We start from the raw sequence: 15,260 nt of genomic DNA, 5'->3' as shown, positions 1-15,260 counted from the left end.
TAAATGAAACCCAAAACGAACAGAAATTAAAATAAATACCCGAGTCAAACTCAAAACGAACAGAAATTAACATAAGTTAAGCGCAAAACCCCTGTGCCTTGCCAAGGCCAGAACAAAATTTGCACTTTACTGAAAAAAATATAAATGTTTTTACTTTTATAACTTTAATAAATCAAATAATTTTAACATTTTGATTACTAAATATCAGCATATGTATATTAAACTGCCAATGCACATTCATTTGTATTTTTTCAGTAAAGTGCAAATTTTGTTTTGGCCTTGGCAAGTCATAGGGGTTTTGCGCCCAACTTATGGCAATTTCTGCTCGTTTAGAGTTTAACTCGGTTATTTATTGTAATTTCTGTTCGTTTTGGCTTTCATTTATTTATCGATGCTGATTTGTGGTAGTTTCGAGCTAGGTAGATTATTTGATTTTATTTTTGCTTATTTTTGGTTTAATGGAGTTCTTTACTTTTCTTTGAAAAACTTGTTTTGTGGAAAAAGTTTTTTTAATTAATTACCTACAAAAGGAGGAATACCCTGCCTTTAGTATCGCCCTGCCAGAAAACAAGATATGGTCAGTTTACCTATAAGGAGATTACCCCGTAATTAGTACAAACGTACCAAAAAAAATGGCACGGCCAGATTATTTACAAAAAAAGATTTGGTAATACGCTGCGCCTCTATTTGGAACGCTCTCTCAAAGGATTTTATCCCTGAGAATATATTTATTGTTTCCTTTAAAGAGAAATTCAACAGAGCCGACCTTAGGGAGAAAACCCTGGTAAAAGATGGACTAGTGAAAATCACGTCCTTAGTTTTTATCAGCCCGAATCAAAGAATATCGTCATAAAAGAACATATCAATTCGTTCAAGCTATTTTTTTTTTTGCTATTTTACCCGTTGACAAGGGCTTCCATATGTGAGGCCAAAACATTCGGGCTTTCAATATTATTCGTATATATAATTTTTTTTTTTCTTTCAGCATTATCAGTCTCATTAAAAGTTTTTCCCGTTTTCAATAATTTAATGTCAATTTATTTGTAAATGGAAGGAGCACTATGGTCCAAAAAATTATTTAATGATTTACAATATGTACTTGCATCCAAACAACGGAAGATGAGAATGATTGGAGTTATCCATGTAACAGTATACACGACCCCAAAAATTGCATTTTTTCCCCAGCTTGGGGTTTATTTGAGTTTTGACTGCGTTTACGGGGCCTCAATACTAAACCCTCTCTACCTCCTAATTTCCTTGCTTATTTCCTTTTCTTTTCTTTTATTCTCGTAAAATCTATCACCCAGTTCCTTCTCTCTTCTCTTCTCTACACCAGTAAAAACACTTTCTCTCTTCTACCTTAAAGCGTCTTCGGTAATGTTCTCAGCTGCGTTTTTAACCTTCCTCCCTAAGGCGCCTCTTCTTTTTTTTTAATAAAACCCCCTCCTCTCCTCTCAGTGACGACAAATTTTAAATTCAAAATACATCTAATTTTAACTTTAGACGTCACCTACTGTTTTTCTTATATTAAATAGCAGCCAAACTGGACACACTTCAAGTCACCATATACTACCCAAAACCTAAGGCGGCTTTTGCACCCTTGCATGCTATTTTCCAAAAAACTATTCTGCTACGAGAATATTAGAAAAAAATATGTTAAACTATTCAAATTAAAAAAAAAAAACACAGTGTTTCTGAGTAGAATTTTGACTTTCGTTAGAATAGTAGGGCTAAATTCTTATACTGAAGGCTTTCGAAATATTTGTTACGAATTCAAAATGTCTTATTTCTTCGAAAGAATAATTCCTAAGAATTTTGATATTATTCCATTCCCAGAAGAAGATATCTACTGCTTTAAAGCTCTTCCAGGGGGTTTAATCAGGTTTGAGCTTGAACTATATGGGTTCGGACTGCGTTGATCAACAAGAATCTTAATGAGAATTCATTTAATTAACATAATTATCAAACTTTGTTAAAAGCCCACAGAATTTATTTTAAATAAGAAATTGGATTCTTATTTGGAGATGATTTGGATTCGGACTCAGTTGAACTGCAAGCTTATTTTTGGTTTATTTTATTTTGTAGATATTTTTATATTGTTACATATTTTGTTATATTTGTTATGTTGTCTAAGTTGAACTACAAATGAAATTTGTATAGTCCTATTTGTCAAAATTTTTTGTTAAAAATCGGAGGACAGGTCTTATTCTCACATTAAAATACAGCTACTAAATCAAAGATTTAACAGTTTGCGTGGTTAGGACACGTCCACAACATATCCCCAGCTCAAATACCTAAAGGTGCCGTTGGAAGAAGAATTGACATCTCTTTCCAAAGGACCACTTCCCCAGCGCTGGCGGGAAAACTTTTCAACAGTCCCCTTCCACGAGCTACTTATAACAGTGTAAAGCAGGGGACATACCGAAAATACCATCATGATGATATCCGAGGAGTTAAAAGTTAAAAGACAAAAAGATAAAAGATAAAAGATAAAGTTAAAAGATAAAAGATAAAAGATAAAAGATAAAGTTAAAAGATAAAAGACAAAAAGATAAAAGATAAAAGATAAAGTTAAAAGATAAAAGACAAAAAGATAAAAGATAAAGTTAAAAGATAAAAGACAAAAAGATAAAAGATAAAAGATAAAGTTAAGAGATAAAAGTTAAAAGACAAGCCATCCAAGGTCATCACAGTTGCGCATGATTCTCCTCCTCCTCCTTTACTACTGGAGATCCATTCTTTACTCCCTTGCAAGAATACTTAGATATCAATAAAAATAAGATGCAAGTCCCAGAATAAAATACCAAAATTTCCTTCCGTCTTATTTCCCGATTTCATTTTCCTTTATTTCCCGGTTATTTTCCAAATGACTGATAAATAGGTAGTATCAATACCTTGCATTTTCTAAAGTTGCACCTGGTGTAGTTCCTATTGCCCCAAAACCAACTCCAACAGCCAATCCCTCTGGAAAAAAGAAAGGAATTTAAAATATATATAGTATAAGAAAAAATTTCTAACATTTTCCATGTAATTCACCGATTTTTGTAACTTTTTGATTGGTTGGGACCTCTTCTTTTTAAAAATGCAACCGATAAGTGCAAGGAAAAAAAGAAGCAAGGAAAGGAAAGAAGAAGCAAAAAAAACAAAGAAAAAAACGAAGAATAAGAAAAAGGAAAGAAGCAAGCAAAAAACAATGAAGAAACAAATATAGAAAGGAATTTAGTATATGCAAAAAATATTTATAATAATTTCACGAGACCATCCTAATTTGGAGCTTTTGATTGGTTAGGAGCTGCATATCAAACAGTTCGTGAACGAACTGTAAGTAAGGAACGACCCGGATCAATAGTGACCAAACTCTAATAAACGGAATTTAGATACCAATGAATACATCAAAAGAATCAGATTTTCATGCTGATCAAGTTTAGTCCCAACCATCAAAAGTAACACGCCTGCGAAAATGTGGCTTATTTTCGAAAAAAGGTGGAAAACACCCCCCAAAAGTCAGAGGATCTTATGAAGAATTATGCAATCAAATTCAATATATCAGAGATTCTCACTGTTGATATTTTTGACTCCTATATGAAAGACTACGGATTTTTGTATTTTTTCCAAGAAGAACTACCACGAATGCGTGTTTGTTTTTTTTTTCTAGGGGTGATAGTATCGACCCAGTGGTCCTAGGATATCGCGGGAAGGCTCATTCAAACGGAAATTAAAAGTTCTAGTGCACTTTTTAAGTGACCCAAAAAATGGAGGGCAATTCGGCCGCCTCCCACGCTCATTTTTTTCCCAAAGTCACCCGCTCAAAATTTTGAGATATCCATTTTGTTCAGCATGGTGAAACATATAATAAGTATGTCTTTGAGGATGACTGAATCCCACAGACTCCCCAGGGGAAGGGCTACAAGTTATGAGACTGCCCATTCTTTACATATAGTATTGGTTATTGGAAGTATACAGACGTTTTCAGGGGGAGTGTTCCTGATAGTGTGGGCGGGGGTGGGGGGGGTCGGGGGTTACGGTGGAGGATCTTTCCATGGAGGAAATTTTAATGGCGGAAGGGACATTGCTATGAAGGGGGCACTGGATTTCGCAGCATTATTTAAAAATAACGATCAGAAATTAAATTAAGAAAAAAAAACAAGTTTTTCAACAGAAAGTAAGGAGCAACATCAAAAACTAAAACAAACAGAAATTATTACGTATATGATTGTGTTCGCCCCCTAGTCAATACCTCACTCTTTACGCTAAAGTTTTTTAATACTTTCATAGATAATTTCACTGCCTTTCCATGACGATAAAATAAAAGTGTATAGAACATTCACAAAAAATACCAGATATTTCGGTCACACATACAGTGACCGTCATCAGTAGTAAAGTTTTACTACTGATGACGGTCACTGTATATGTGACCGAAATATCTGGTATTTTTTGTGAATTTTCTATACACTGTCTATTAAAAAGGATTTTATCCCTATTTTGAACTTTTATTTTAATACTTTCATAAGAGCTATTTATTCTAATTAACGGCCTTTGTGAATAAGGGGTAATTTTTAAAGAATTGGAACAAAATTAAAACCTTAACGTAAAAACCGAGGTATTGACTAGGGGGCGAACCCCCTAAAATACGTGTTAAAAATATATGAAAAATATATGAATATAGAAGTTCGTTACGTAAGTTAATTCGTAAGTTAGGTATATTTATTACTAATAAAAACGTTTGTAAATAAATTTAAACAACTTTCGAGGCAGCCATTTAGCCAAAAAAATAAAATCAATTTGCAAATTGCTTTTTAATTATTCATGTACGGTGAGCCAAAATCAAAACCTGCATTAATTTAAAAACGTTCAGAAATTAAATAAAAAAAACAAGTTTTTTTAACTGAAAGTAAGGAGCGACATTAAAACTTAAAACGAGCAGAAATTATTCTGTATATGAAAGGGGCTATCCCCTCTTCAACGCCTCATTCTTTACGCTAAAGTTTGATTCTTTCTCACAACTCTATTTTTCAAAACAATAAAACTTTAGCGTAAAAAGCGAGGCTTTGAGGAGGGGACAGCCCCTTTCATATACAGAATAATTTCTGCTCGTTTAAAAGTTTTAATGTCGTTCCCTACTTTCAATTAAAAAAAATTTTCTTTTATTTAATAGGAAAAAAAGACGAAAGAATTGAAGAAACAATAAGTAGAAACGACAAAGAAAAAAAAGGAATTTATTATGTATACCGGTGGAGAAAATATTTCTAATATTTTTCCTATTTTTTGTCTATTTTTGGAGCTTGCTGACTAATTAGGAGCTGCTCTTATGGAAATCTACGACGAGGAAGACGAAGTAACAGCAAAAAATAAAAAAGAAACAAAACAGAAATGAATTTAATACATTTAATAGTATACATAATATATTATATCATTTTCCACATTAATTGCCTATTTTGGAACTTTTTGATTGGCCAGGAGCTCATCTTAGGAAAAACAAAGACAAAAAAAGATGAAGAAACAAAAAAAAAATTATACTGGCAGAGAAAATATTTCCAATATTTTTCATACAATTCGCTTATTTTTTGAAACTTGTTGATTGTTTAGGAACTGCTCTTACAAAAAAAAGAAAGACAAAGAAAATGAAATAATCAAAAGGAGAAACCATGAAAAAACTTAAGAAACAAAAAAGAAATGACTTAGTACATGACATATAGTAATATGGAAAATATTTCTACCGTTTTCTACATTATTTGCCTATTTTTGGAACTTTTTGACAGTTAGGAGCTAGAAAACGTTTCTCATTTTTACCATACCATTTGTCTATTTTTGGAAATGTTTGATTAGGTAGGAGCTGATCTTATCAAACACGGACACGAAAAAAAAATAAAGAAACAAAAAGAAAAATCAATGACAAAAATCGAGACAGAAAAAGAAGCAACATGGTATATATACTAGTACAGGATATATGACAGATATTATGCACAATACTTTCAATATAATTTGCCTATTTTTGAAACTTCTTGGTAGGTTAGGAGCTGTTCTTACTAAAAAGGAAGACTAAGACAATGAAGAAAAAATAAGAAAAAACAATCTAGAAAAAAATACTATATATTAATTAATGTATATATTATATATTAATTTATTATACATATTACTATAAAAATTATTTCTGATAATATCCACATAGTTCGCTGTCTTTGGAACTTTTAGAATGGCTAGGAGCTGCTCTTAGGAAAAACGAAGGCTAAAAATAATGAAGAAACGTGTTTCTGAGATAACGCAGACGCGCTATTTTGATAACCTGTCTACACGTGGTTCCTTTCAGTCTACATCAACAAACTACTCCTGGTATAAAAATTTCAAACATATCTGTTTGAAATTTTTCAAACCGATTTTCAAACAGTACCAAATATTTAGATCCTTCCACTCTAACGCCCTACCCAAAGAAAAAATTCGAGGATATTTTGCTTTTCCTCTCAACCCTCCCCGGTATTTTCAGCCTGATCCTCAGAGTTGTTCCCAGGATATAGAAAATACTCACCTAGCAGCCTACCAGTTTGGATCATCTAGCAACATATATCCTTCTGTGATTTACCTCACCAAATAACCATGAGGAACTCCCAAAGTGCTTTATAATGCAAAAGCTCTTAGGTGGATCAAAGACCCTGCTCACTGAAATCGAAACAATTCAAAAAGGGCCTTGCGAATAATTTTCAAAGAAGGCGAGGTGCCATACTCTCTGCTCCTAAAAAAAAGGCTAGTCTGAAAACCCTGGAGCAAAGGAGGGTTTCGTTGTGCCTCCGTTTTTCAAAAAATGCCATAACAAACCCTCGGACGGCAAGTATTTTCCCCAAACGTCACTCCCCATCCAGATTACGGCCACCTCGAGCTGTTTCTGAGCCAATCCCTGCTTTGTCTCCCATTCGCTACATTATTTCCAGATACGAAAGAACTTTTATCCTCTTCATGACAGAAAAAATGAATAAAATGTCTCAATAGTTTCTTTTTTCTCCCACTTTTTTGTTTATTAGTTTATGGTCCTGCCCAGGTTCTTGTAGTCATTTGCTGCCCCCCCCCCCTCCCCCTTTCTGGACCTGTTTTTATTGTTTTTAACTCTTTTATTGATTTACTGTAGTAGAATTGTTGACGCTTTCTTAGTATCCCTTTTAATTTAAATGCATTTATGTCTCGCTCTAAGTTTAGTTTGACCAGTTTTTAATGCATTTATGTCTCGCTCTAAGTTTAGTTTGACCAGTTTTTATCTTTTTAATTTTTTAATTGACTTTTTACAGTTTTAATTATTGACTTTTAAATGATGTTCATTATGGTTTTCTCTATTTCGTTGTTGTTCTTTGCATTTTTAGTGTAACCATTTATATTGTCGACTCCAAAGTCCGAATTCGGCCCTTTGTGGGCTTGTGATAGCGATTTTTTCGAAATAAATATCTCATCTCATCTCACTCCCTAAGTTAAAACTTGAGGTCTACTTGCCCGCCCCCTAAACACTACTTGAAATTTTCAACATGATGCCCAAATTATTCCAAAGATGTAGAAATAATACTATTTTGATAACTTAGTAACACATAATTGCTTTTAATTTACTTCACGACAAAAACGAGAATAAATCCTACTTCTGATCCTAATCTTAATAATATAATAAAATCCTAATCCTAATTCAAATTTCTATAAAAAAAAAAAAAAAAAAAAAATTCACGTAGACCGTAGATTTGTAGCCGCGTCCCACCAAAATTAGATTTAATATTCCACCTGGTCCTCCCGCTTTTGTCTTCTACACAACCAAAAAGTTCCAACTCCATCCCCAGAGGGGTTCCCAAGGGTGAAATACACATATGTTTATGTTTGTGAAATGTACAAGGGTTTGGTTTTGTTATGTTTATGTTTGGTTTTCTTTTTTTCCTACGGCTCGGTGACTTTTTTTGGGGAATACATACATACATACATAACAAACCACCATTGTTGAAGAGATACGAAACGCATATTGGTAGGTTTGCCTACTATCCAAAAGCCAACAGGTATCAGCGATAGTTATCAGCTAATGCATGTACAGGTTTTCTTCAGAAAAACCTCTGAGTTGGGATTCCTCCCAATAATTAACACCACGTCCTGGTCAAACTTAAACTATCTCTAACTAACAAGCTAAGGAGTTGAGGCGAAGCAGGGGGGTACGTAAAGTGAGATGACTGAGAGGCAATTATACATGGAGGCGAAACCCGTCAAATATCCGATACGGTAGCCCCTTGTTATCACCCTGCTGGTGAATGATACAAGAGTAAGCTAAAACTAAGAGTTCAAAACTCACTCTAGTTAACTTCATTCCTCAAGCCAATCTCGAGATATTACAGGGATGCTATTTCGATGACCTGAGCTACCTTGTGTTTTTTTTTCTAATACCACGAACATGCTGATCGAAGCTTCCGCAGTGAAGTTACGCCTGCTCAAACTTAGATATTGTAATTCACCTGTTTTGGCGCCATGTATCCAAAAAACATTGCATTCATTCAGATTCTCAGATCTGAGGTAGACGGAGCGTATGTTGCAAATCAAACAAACCTGCAGAAATACCGCGGCTGCAGGGCCGGCACCAAGGCAAAAAGGAGAAAAACTAATGGTGTGTAATCCCATTCCTGCGGTTGTAACTAACAGAGTGTCCCATAAGTAAGCCCAAACCACAAAATCAACGATGTCTTGTACCTATTCAACTAATTGAGCTTCCCCCCGAAGCAGCAGCCAGCTACAAATAAGTCACGGATTAATTGCACACACCTTCTACCTCCTTTATTGCGACCTGAACTATTCTCAATCCAGAGTCTCGAACAAGATGGATAAACTGGAAACAGTCTTACGTCAGAATAATATCTCAGTTGCCGCTATTACAGACAGCTGGAACGTGACTGAACAAACTTGCACTATCTCTGGTTTTACCACTAAAATTATTACACGGTAACACAGAGGCCTCAATCCTAATGGTGGCACCGTAGCAATATTTTGCAGAAACAACATTCCCCACAGGCTCCTGCCCCAACTGCAAAACCCAGCCCATGAATGCTTGTGGGCTTATAAAAGGCCTAAAGGACTACCCGGGCACTTGTAGCGATAAAAGAATTTATATTGTGGTAATGGGAAGATTCGCTACTGTGGTGATAGAAATTTCTCCTATAGCGCCACTTATAGTGCTGGAGATTGTGTCAACTAGGCTAACACCTCTCTCAATTAATGAGAGAAAATTGAACATGTAGACATACAAATGTGGCTTCTTCTTTCTTGAGCTATCTGGAGATCAGATTCCTTTGGGAGCATTTACCTTGGAGACTGGCGAACTAATAACCTATTATCGGACTAGACCCAGACATATAAGAGAAACAAACACATGTAAAAAGACAATAGATTTATTGAACTCACGTGCTTAGTTTTGCAGCAACGGGTCACTTCAATGACAATAATGGTGACCGAGATTATTTGCGGTTCTAACCATTTGAGGTCTGAATTCATATTAAAATTAACAAACACATTTACCCCACTCCCAAACGCAGTTCTTTCGTCCTGCGCCCTAGGGACTGCCTGCCATTGGCTCACGTGCCCCAAGGACGCGAATCCTCGTCCAATAATCTCTTTAAGATATTTCAGATTAGTCAGGATTTCAAACGTATTTTTGCCTTTTAAACTTCCTTAGAAATGTTGTGCTTTGCATTTTTTTTGCTACAATTTTCTTAGCGAAATTCTAACGACTAGCACCGTTATCTGACTGAATCTAGAAATGGAGTTTCTCTTATTTTGCTGATTAAGGACTTTTCATTTTTGCGACTAGATTTAGCTTAATTATAAGAAATCGGAATTATCTTTAGAAAGGAACTTTATTTTGGTATTTCAAATACATCACATCTTACTCATGGTACACACTTCTCGTGCCTTATTTTGGAAGATGTCGTCTATTCAGAAAGCGCGAGAAATCCCAAAAATTATTATTGTATTTGCAAAAACGGCCGAAATTTCAGCTGCCCCGCCATTGTTGTGTGTAGAATTTTAATCAGACACTTAAACAGTATTTGGCTTCTAGCCTAGGTCTGAAGCAAGTTGTTAAAACCGCTACTCATTTTGCTTGCGGTACACTAGACTCGATTTTTACAAATGCTGAAAGCTTCTAACACAATCCCCACAGCCTGGGATCATTGTCTAAATCAGAACATTATGCTGTCTTCTGACAGGCCAAATTTCTGCAGTAGCTCCTAAACGCGTCCCTGTTGTAGTAAGACCTGTTACTGAATAACATCCGGTCTTTCGGTCGATGGACAATTCAGTACGATTTCCCAGCAGTCATCAATGAACAAGCCCTGGACAGAAGAACCGAACCTTTAATCTCGATCTTGTATTAAAATTAGGAGGAGCAGATCCCTGCAAAAACTGTTTAGAAGTCCTCCTCTGGTCACCCATAGATCAAAATTGAAGTCAAGGCTCTTATGAATCATCAGTCTCAAACTCATGATAAAGCATTGTGCAACTAAGCCGTTGCCTTCTGCCGCAAAACCAACAAATCGTTTGCTGCAAATCACGTTGATCTATGTCTGTTTAGGAACTGCAAAAAACAGCACGATTCAGTAAAGAAGCTAACCGGCAAAACCTGAGACCCTCACTTACAAATTCTAAAGACGATAACTCTTATTTGACAGCGTCAGAGGTAAATAATTTCTTCGCTGTTATAGGCACCACATTCCCAAGCTTTACGAGTAAAGAACTTGCAGCTTTTATCGGAAAATCTCGACAGAGTAGCGAGCAGCCGCCAGTAGAGCCTTATCAAGTTTCTTACTAAGTTTTGCGCGATTTATCCTTCCTACTTAAATTTGTACTCAAAGGAGACTTTATGCTCAAAGACTCGAAGGATACTTTGCTGTGCCAAAATTTTACCCTAACATTACGAGTATATTTCACACCGATTGTGAACTAGTAAGTCTCACTCTCGATGAAACGAAGTGCAAGGTTCAACCGTCTAAAAACTTCAACCGTCAAAAAGGTTCAACCGTCTAAAAGATTCAACAAGGTTCAACCGTCTAAAAGGTTCAACCGTCTAAAAATTTCAACAAGGTTCAACCGTCTAAAACGTTCAGCCGTCTAAAAGGTTCAACAAGGTTCGACCGTCTAAAAAGTTCAACCGTCTAAAAACAGATTTCTAAGAGCCAGTACCCCTCTTCGAGCTTGTGAACCGTGAAAAGATACTAGGTGTCACTTTCATAACTGATTGCAGAATTAACAGCTATGTGAATGAACTAGTCCACAAAGGCTAAGCTGCCCTGCAATCGCTTTTTACAATGGAAAAGTTCAGTTTCAAGGGAAAGCCAATGTGGGCTAACATAACTTTAGTTCTGACTGTACTAGAATACGCGTGTCCTATTTGGGGCCCAAACGTCCAATTTAGCTCCGGGCTAAGCCAAGATATTGAGGCCATAAAAATACGTGCCTGTTAAATTTTGATGGGAATAAGCTATACTTCCTACAAAAAGGCCCTTAATTACTGGGACTAAAGTTACTCCAAAACCGCCACCAAAATCTTATAACCAAATTTGGACAATACATTCTAAGAAGCTCAAAATACAGGTGTATCCTCCCCCTCCCCCCAAAGCACCCCTGAAGATACAACAAGTTGGAATCAGTTTATTGCAACACAACATGGTACAATGATTATTTTGTTCCTTTTTCACGTCTATTATTTTGTCTGTTTAGCAGCATAAAGTAATTGTAGTTCGTATTTGTGCAATTTTTATGTGCCTTGTGAATAGCTCAGTTTTAGTGCTTCTTAGTGCTATGTCAAGGGTGTCAATAAATATTGTCTATGTCAACATAGCTTCTTCCGACTTACTTCTGCTCCTTCCCCTCAGCCTAGTTTGAGATTTACTTAAACCCTTCCCCCCATGACCCGTGAGAGTTTGAAGTTGATCCCCAAAGTCATTCCCAAAATATCGCAGATAATACAAAAATTCTGCAGCACATAACACATTTTGATTTACTCATACAGGCGTGTCGTCTCCGAGTCATACATTCAGATAACTTGAGAAATCTTGGTCGTCTGAAAGACCCGAAAAGGTTACTTGTAGCTGATTTGAAAACAAAGAATAAATATGGCTGCTTTTTATACTGTAATCAATCCGCAAAAGATAAGTAATTTGAAAGTTTTTATGGCCATTGCCTGTGGCTGCTCGGGGGATGTTGACCCTGGAGGAATACTTATGAAATCTTCAAAATTTTTTAACAAAATAATCATCTCCAACTTTAATCCAAGTCATTGGAGATATAAAGGGGGGCGGGGGGCAATAGCTTTCTGACCAGTACTTTTAATTTGAAATATAAATAGCCCTCTCCCAAGCTTCGACGAGAACCCCTTCAATACTAAGAGCCGAGGAAAAATTGTAAGCCCTAATTTCTTTTTAGAGAGGGGGGGGGGGGTGTACCCCACAATACTTGTTGGCAGATTAAGTTTATCTTGGCCTACAGGTTGACGTCTGTAATTTTCAAACTAATTAGGGCAAACAAATTTTGGCCTTTTTCCGGGCCCATATCCCCTCCCAAAACAAAACATTCGATCCTTTTTATTTAGAGAATGATTCCTGAAAGCTACTAGCTGATCAAACTCCAAATATCAAACATGCCCCCCATTTTTCATTATAAAACTTATGCTTAAACAATTATTAATTTGTATTATTTACGGCTATTGCCCCAAGTGCTGTGGGAGTAATGTTTCCCCCTGGGGCATATCTATTGGACCTAACGGCTATTTTGAACAAAAGGGCCATCTCAAAGCTTGATCAAATGGCTTTGCAAAGTACGGAAGGGCCCGAAAATAACAATTATCAATCCTGAATCAGCTTCAAATGACGATTCTTCCTCATTTGGTAGTTTTTTTCAAAACACGTTGTTATATTTTTGATTATATGGGCTAAAGTTGGTTCTTTATTAGGTTATCTTACGACATTACAGTTACGTTACAGTTGGTTCTTTATTTATTAGATTACGACACCGCAACCATGGAAGATCGGCAGATACACAAGACCCAGAGATTAAATTGGATATTCCAATTTAATTGGATATCCCAGCGGTATATTCAGCAATAATGATACACTCAGTATCGCAAAAAAGCTTTTAAAGCAATAATAATTTTAAGTCATGATCCCACCGACTTCCAATCTCAGTTGGATAGCTGAGTAATAGCAACCTGTAACACCTAATCCCTTTGATATTTCACCTCTTGAAGTACCACGGAAAGTGAAGTTAAATCTGAATGTTTAGATTGGTTAAGTCGTATCTTACACAACCATATATATATTTTCCAAATTAGGAAAAGTTGGGAATTGGATTTTTAATGAAAGAACTATGCATGAAGTTAAGTAGCTTTCGGTTTTAGCGGCTCCAGATTTGAAAAAAATTATATGGACTAAAATCAGCAAAAAAAAGCTTGGCACCAAGTACCTTAAGAAGATATAGCTTGCCTTTGAAGGTGTAGCTGTCTTTGACAATCAGCAGAGTATTAATATCTGAATTTGTCCCACGAAAAGCTTTGTCATATTTCTTCACGGTTCAACGTGGCAACACAAACGAAAATTAATACTGTCTTAAAAACTTTACAAGATTGAAACAAACAAAAGTTAGAAAACCGCAGTTTTCAGGTATGAATACACCCAATCAATACCTTGCTCTTTCAGCTTAAAGTTTGAATTTCGCTCCGATTCTTTAAAAATGACCGCTTAATCACAAAGGCCGTTAATTACAATAAGTAGCTCTTATGAAAGTACTAAACAATCTTTGGCTTAAAGAGCGAGGTATTGACTAGGGGGTGAACCCAATCATATATGTAATATTTTCTGTTCGTTTTAAGTTTTGATTTTGCTGCACACTTTCAGTTGAAAAACTTCTTTTTTTATATTTAATTTCTGATCTTTTTTTTTAATAATGCTGGAAAATCCGGCGTCCCCTTCATAGCAATGTACTTTCCCCCAGGAAAACTTCCTTCATGGAAAGATTCTCCCAAATAAGCCCCCCCCCAAACTACCAGAAAAAATTCCCCCTGAAAACGTTTGTATACTTCCCAAAAACCAATACTATATGTTAACATTGGGTAAAGTTCATAACTTTCAGCCCTCCCCCCGAGGACTTCGGGGGATTAAGTCATCCTGAAAGACAAACTTATCATATTTTCGAACATGGTGAACAAAATGGCTATCTCAAAATTTTGATCGGGTGACTTTGGGAAAAAAAATAGCTTGGGAGGGGGCCTAGTTGCCCTCCATTTTTTTGTCAATTAAAAAGGGCACTATAATTTCTAATTTTCATTCCAATGAGCCCTCCCATGATATTCTAGGACCACTGGGTCGATACGATCACCCCTGGAAAAAAAAAAAAAACAAATAAACATGCATCCGTGATCTTTCTTCTGGCAAAAACTACAAAATTCCACATTTTTGTAGATAGGAGCTTGAAACCTCTATAGTAGGGTTCTCTGATACGCTGAATATGATGGTGTGATTTTCATTAAGGTTCTATAGATTTTAGGGGGTCTTTTACCCTTTTTTCGAAAATCAGCCAAATTTTCTCAGGCGCGTAACTTTTGATGGGTAGGACTAAACTTGATCAGCATAAAAATCTGATTTTTTTTATGTATCTATTAGGGTGAACTTGGGTAAGTCCGACACCGGGGTAACTCCGTCACCCCTGTCTTATCTGATTCAGTGAAGACAGAAATCTGTGGTTCTGTACTTCATTTTCTTCCTTTGGCTTGGTACTTGACAACAGTGTTCAGTATTGCCGCCATTTTTAACCTATCTTGCGGTGACGAAATTTTGAAATTTCGAGGAGGGCATCTTTGCTGGCCACGAGGTGGGTAGTAATTTTTAACTGATAGTGCGGAAAAATAAAGAGAGGATGGAATGATTGTAAATAGCTGATGAGTTTATAGGATAGTTGGAGTATTTACTGTAATTTATTAGTATTTTATCCTCAAGCCAGTCAGGAGATACTAGGGGTGTCGGACTTACCCCAGAAAAACCCCCGTTCGGGGTAACTCCGGCATGTCGGACTTGCCCTGTACAGGGTAAATTCCGACACGGGGGGCCGAACTTACCCCGTGCATACGATTGGCTAGTCTTTTGCAGTTCTAGCCTAGATCTCAGTGAATTGTATTTGTCAACTATTCCTTGATCCCAAGATCTTGACGAAAAAGAGCGACCTTACCTGAAAAATGGAACTGGAAAAGAAAGATTGTGCCAAAAATATACTTA

General features: G+C 36.1%; 1 protein-coding gene across 4 annotated transcripts in view; it reads right to left on the bottom strand.

Annotated features, from left to right (window-relative positions):
* The window catches only part of Zip48C (Zinc/iron regulated transporter-related protein 48C), a 100,973-nt gene that overhangs the window by 22,567 nt on the left and 63,146 nt on the right, over positions 1-15,260 (bottom strand). For all 4 annotated transcript variants that reach the window (XM_089103761.1, XM_089103759.1, XM_089103763.1 and 1 more), the window contains one exon: positions 2,895-2,964. In XM_089103761.1, coding sequence (XP_088959887.1) covers positions 2,895-2,964 — 70 coding nt within the window. The remainder of the gene's footprint in view (positions 1-2,894; positions 2,965-15,260) is intronic.

Source organism: Artemia sp. Qi Xiang Cuo, chromosome 17, assembly GCF_049724085.1.
Source record: "Artemia sp. Qi Xiang Cuo chromosome 17, ASM4972408v1, whole genome shotgun sequence".
Classification (NCBI taxonomy): domain Eukaryota; kingdom Metazoa; phylum Arthropoda; class Branchiopoda; order Anostraca; family Artemiidae; genus Artemia; species Artemia sp. Qi Xiang Cuo.
This window is presented reverse-complemented; position numbering and strand designations above follow the sequence as displayed.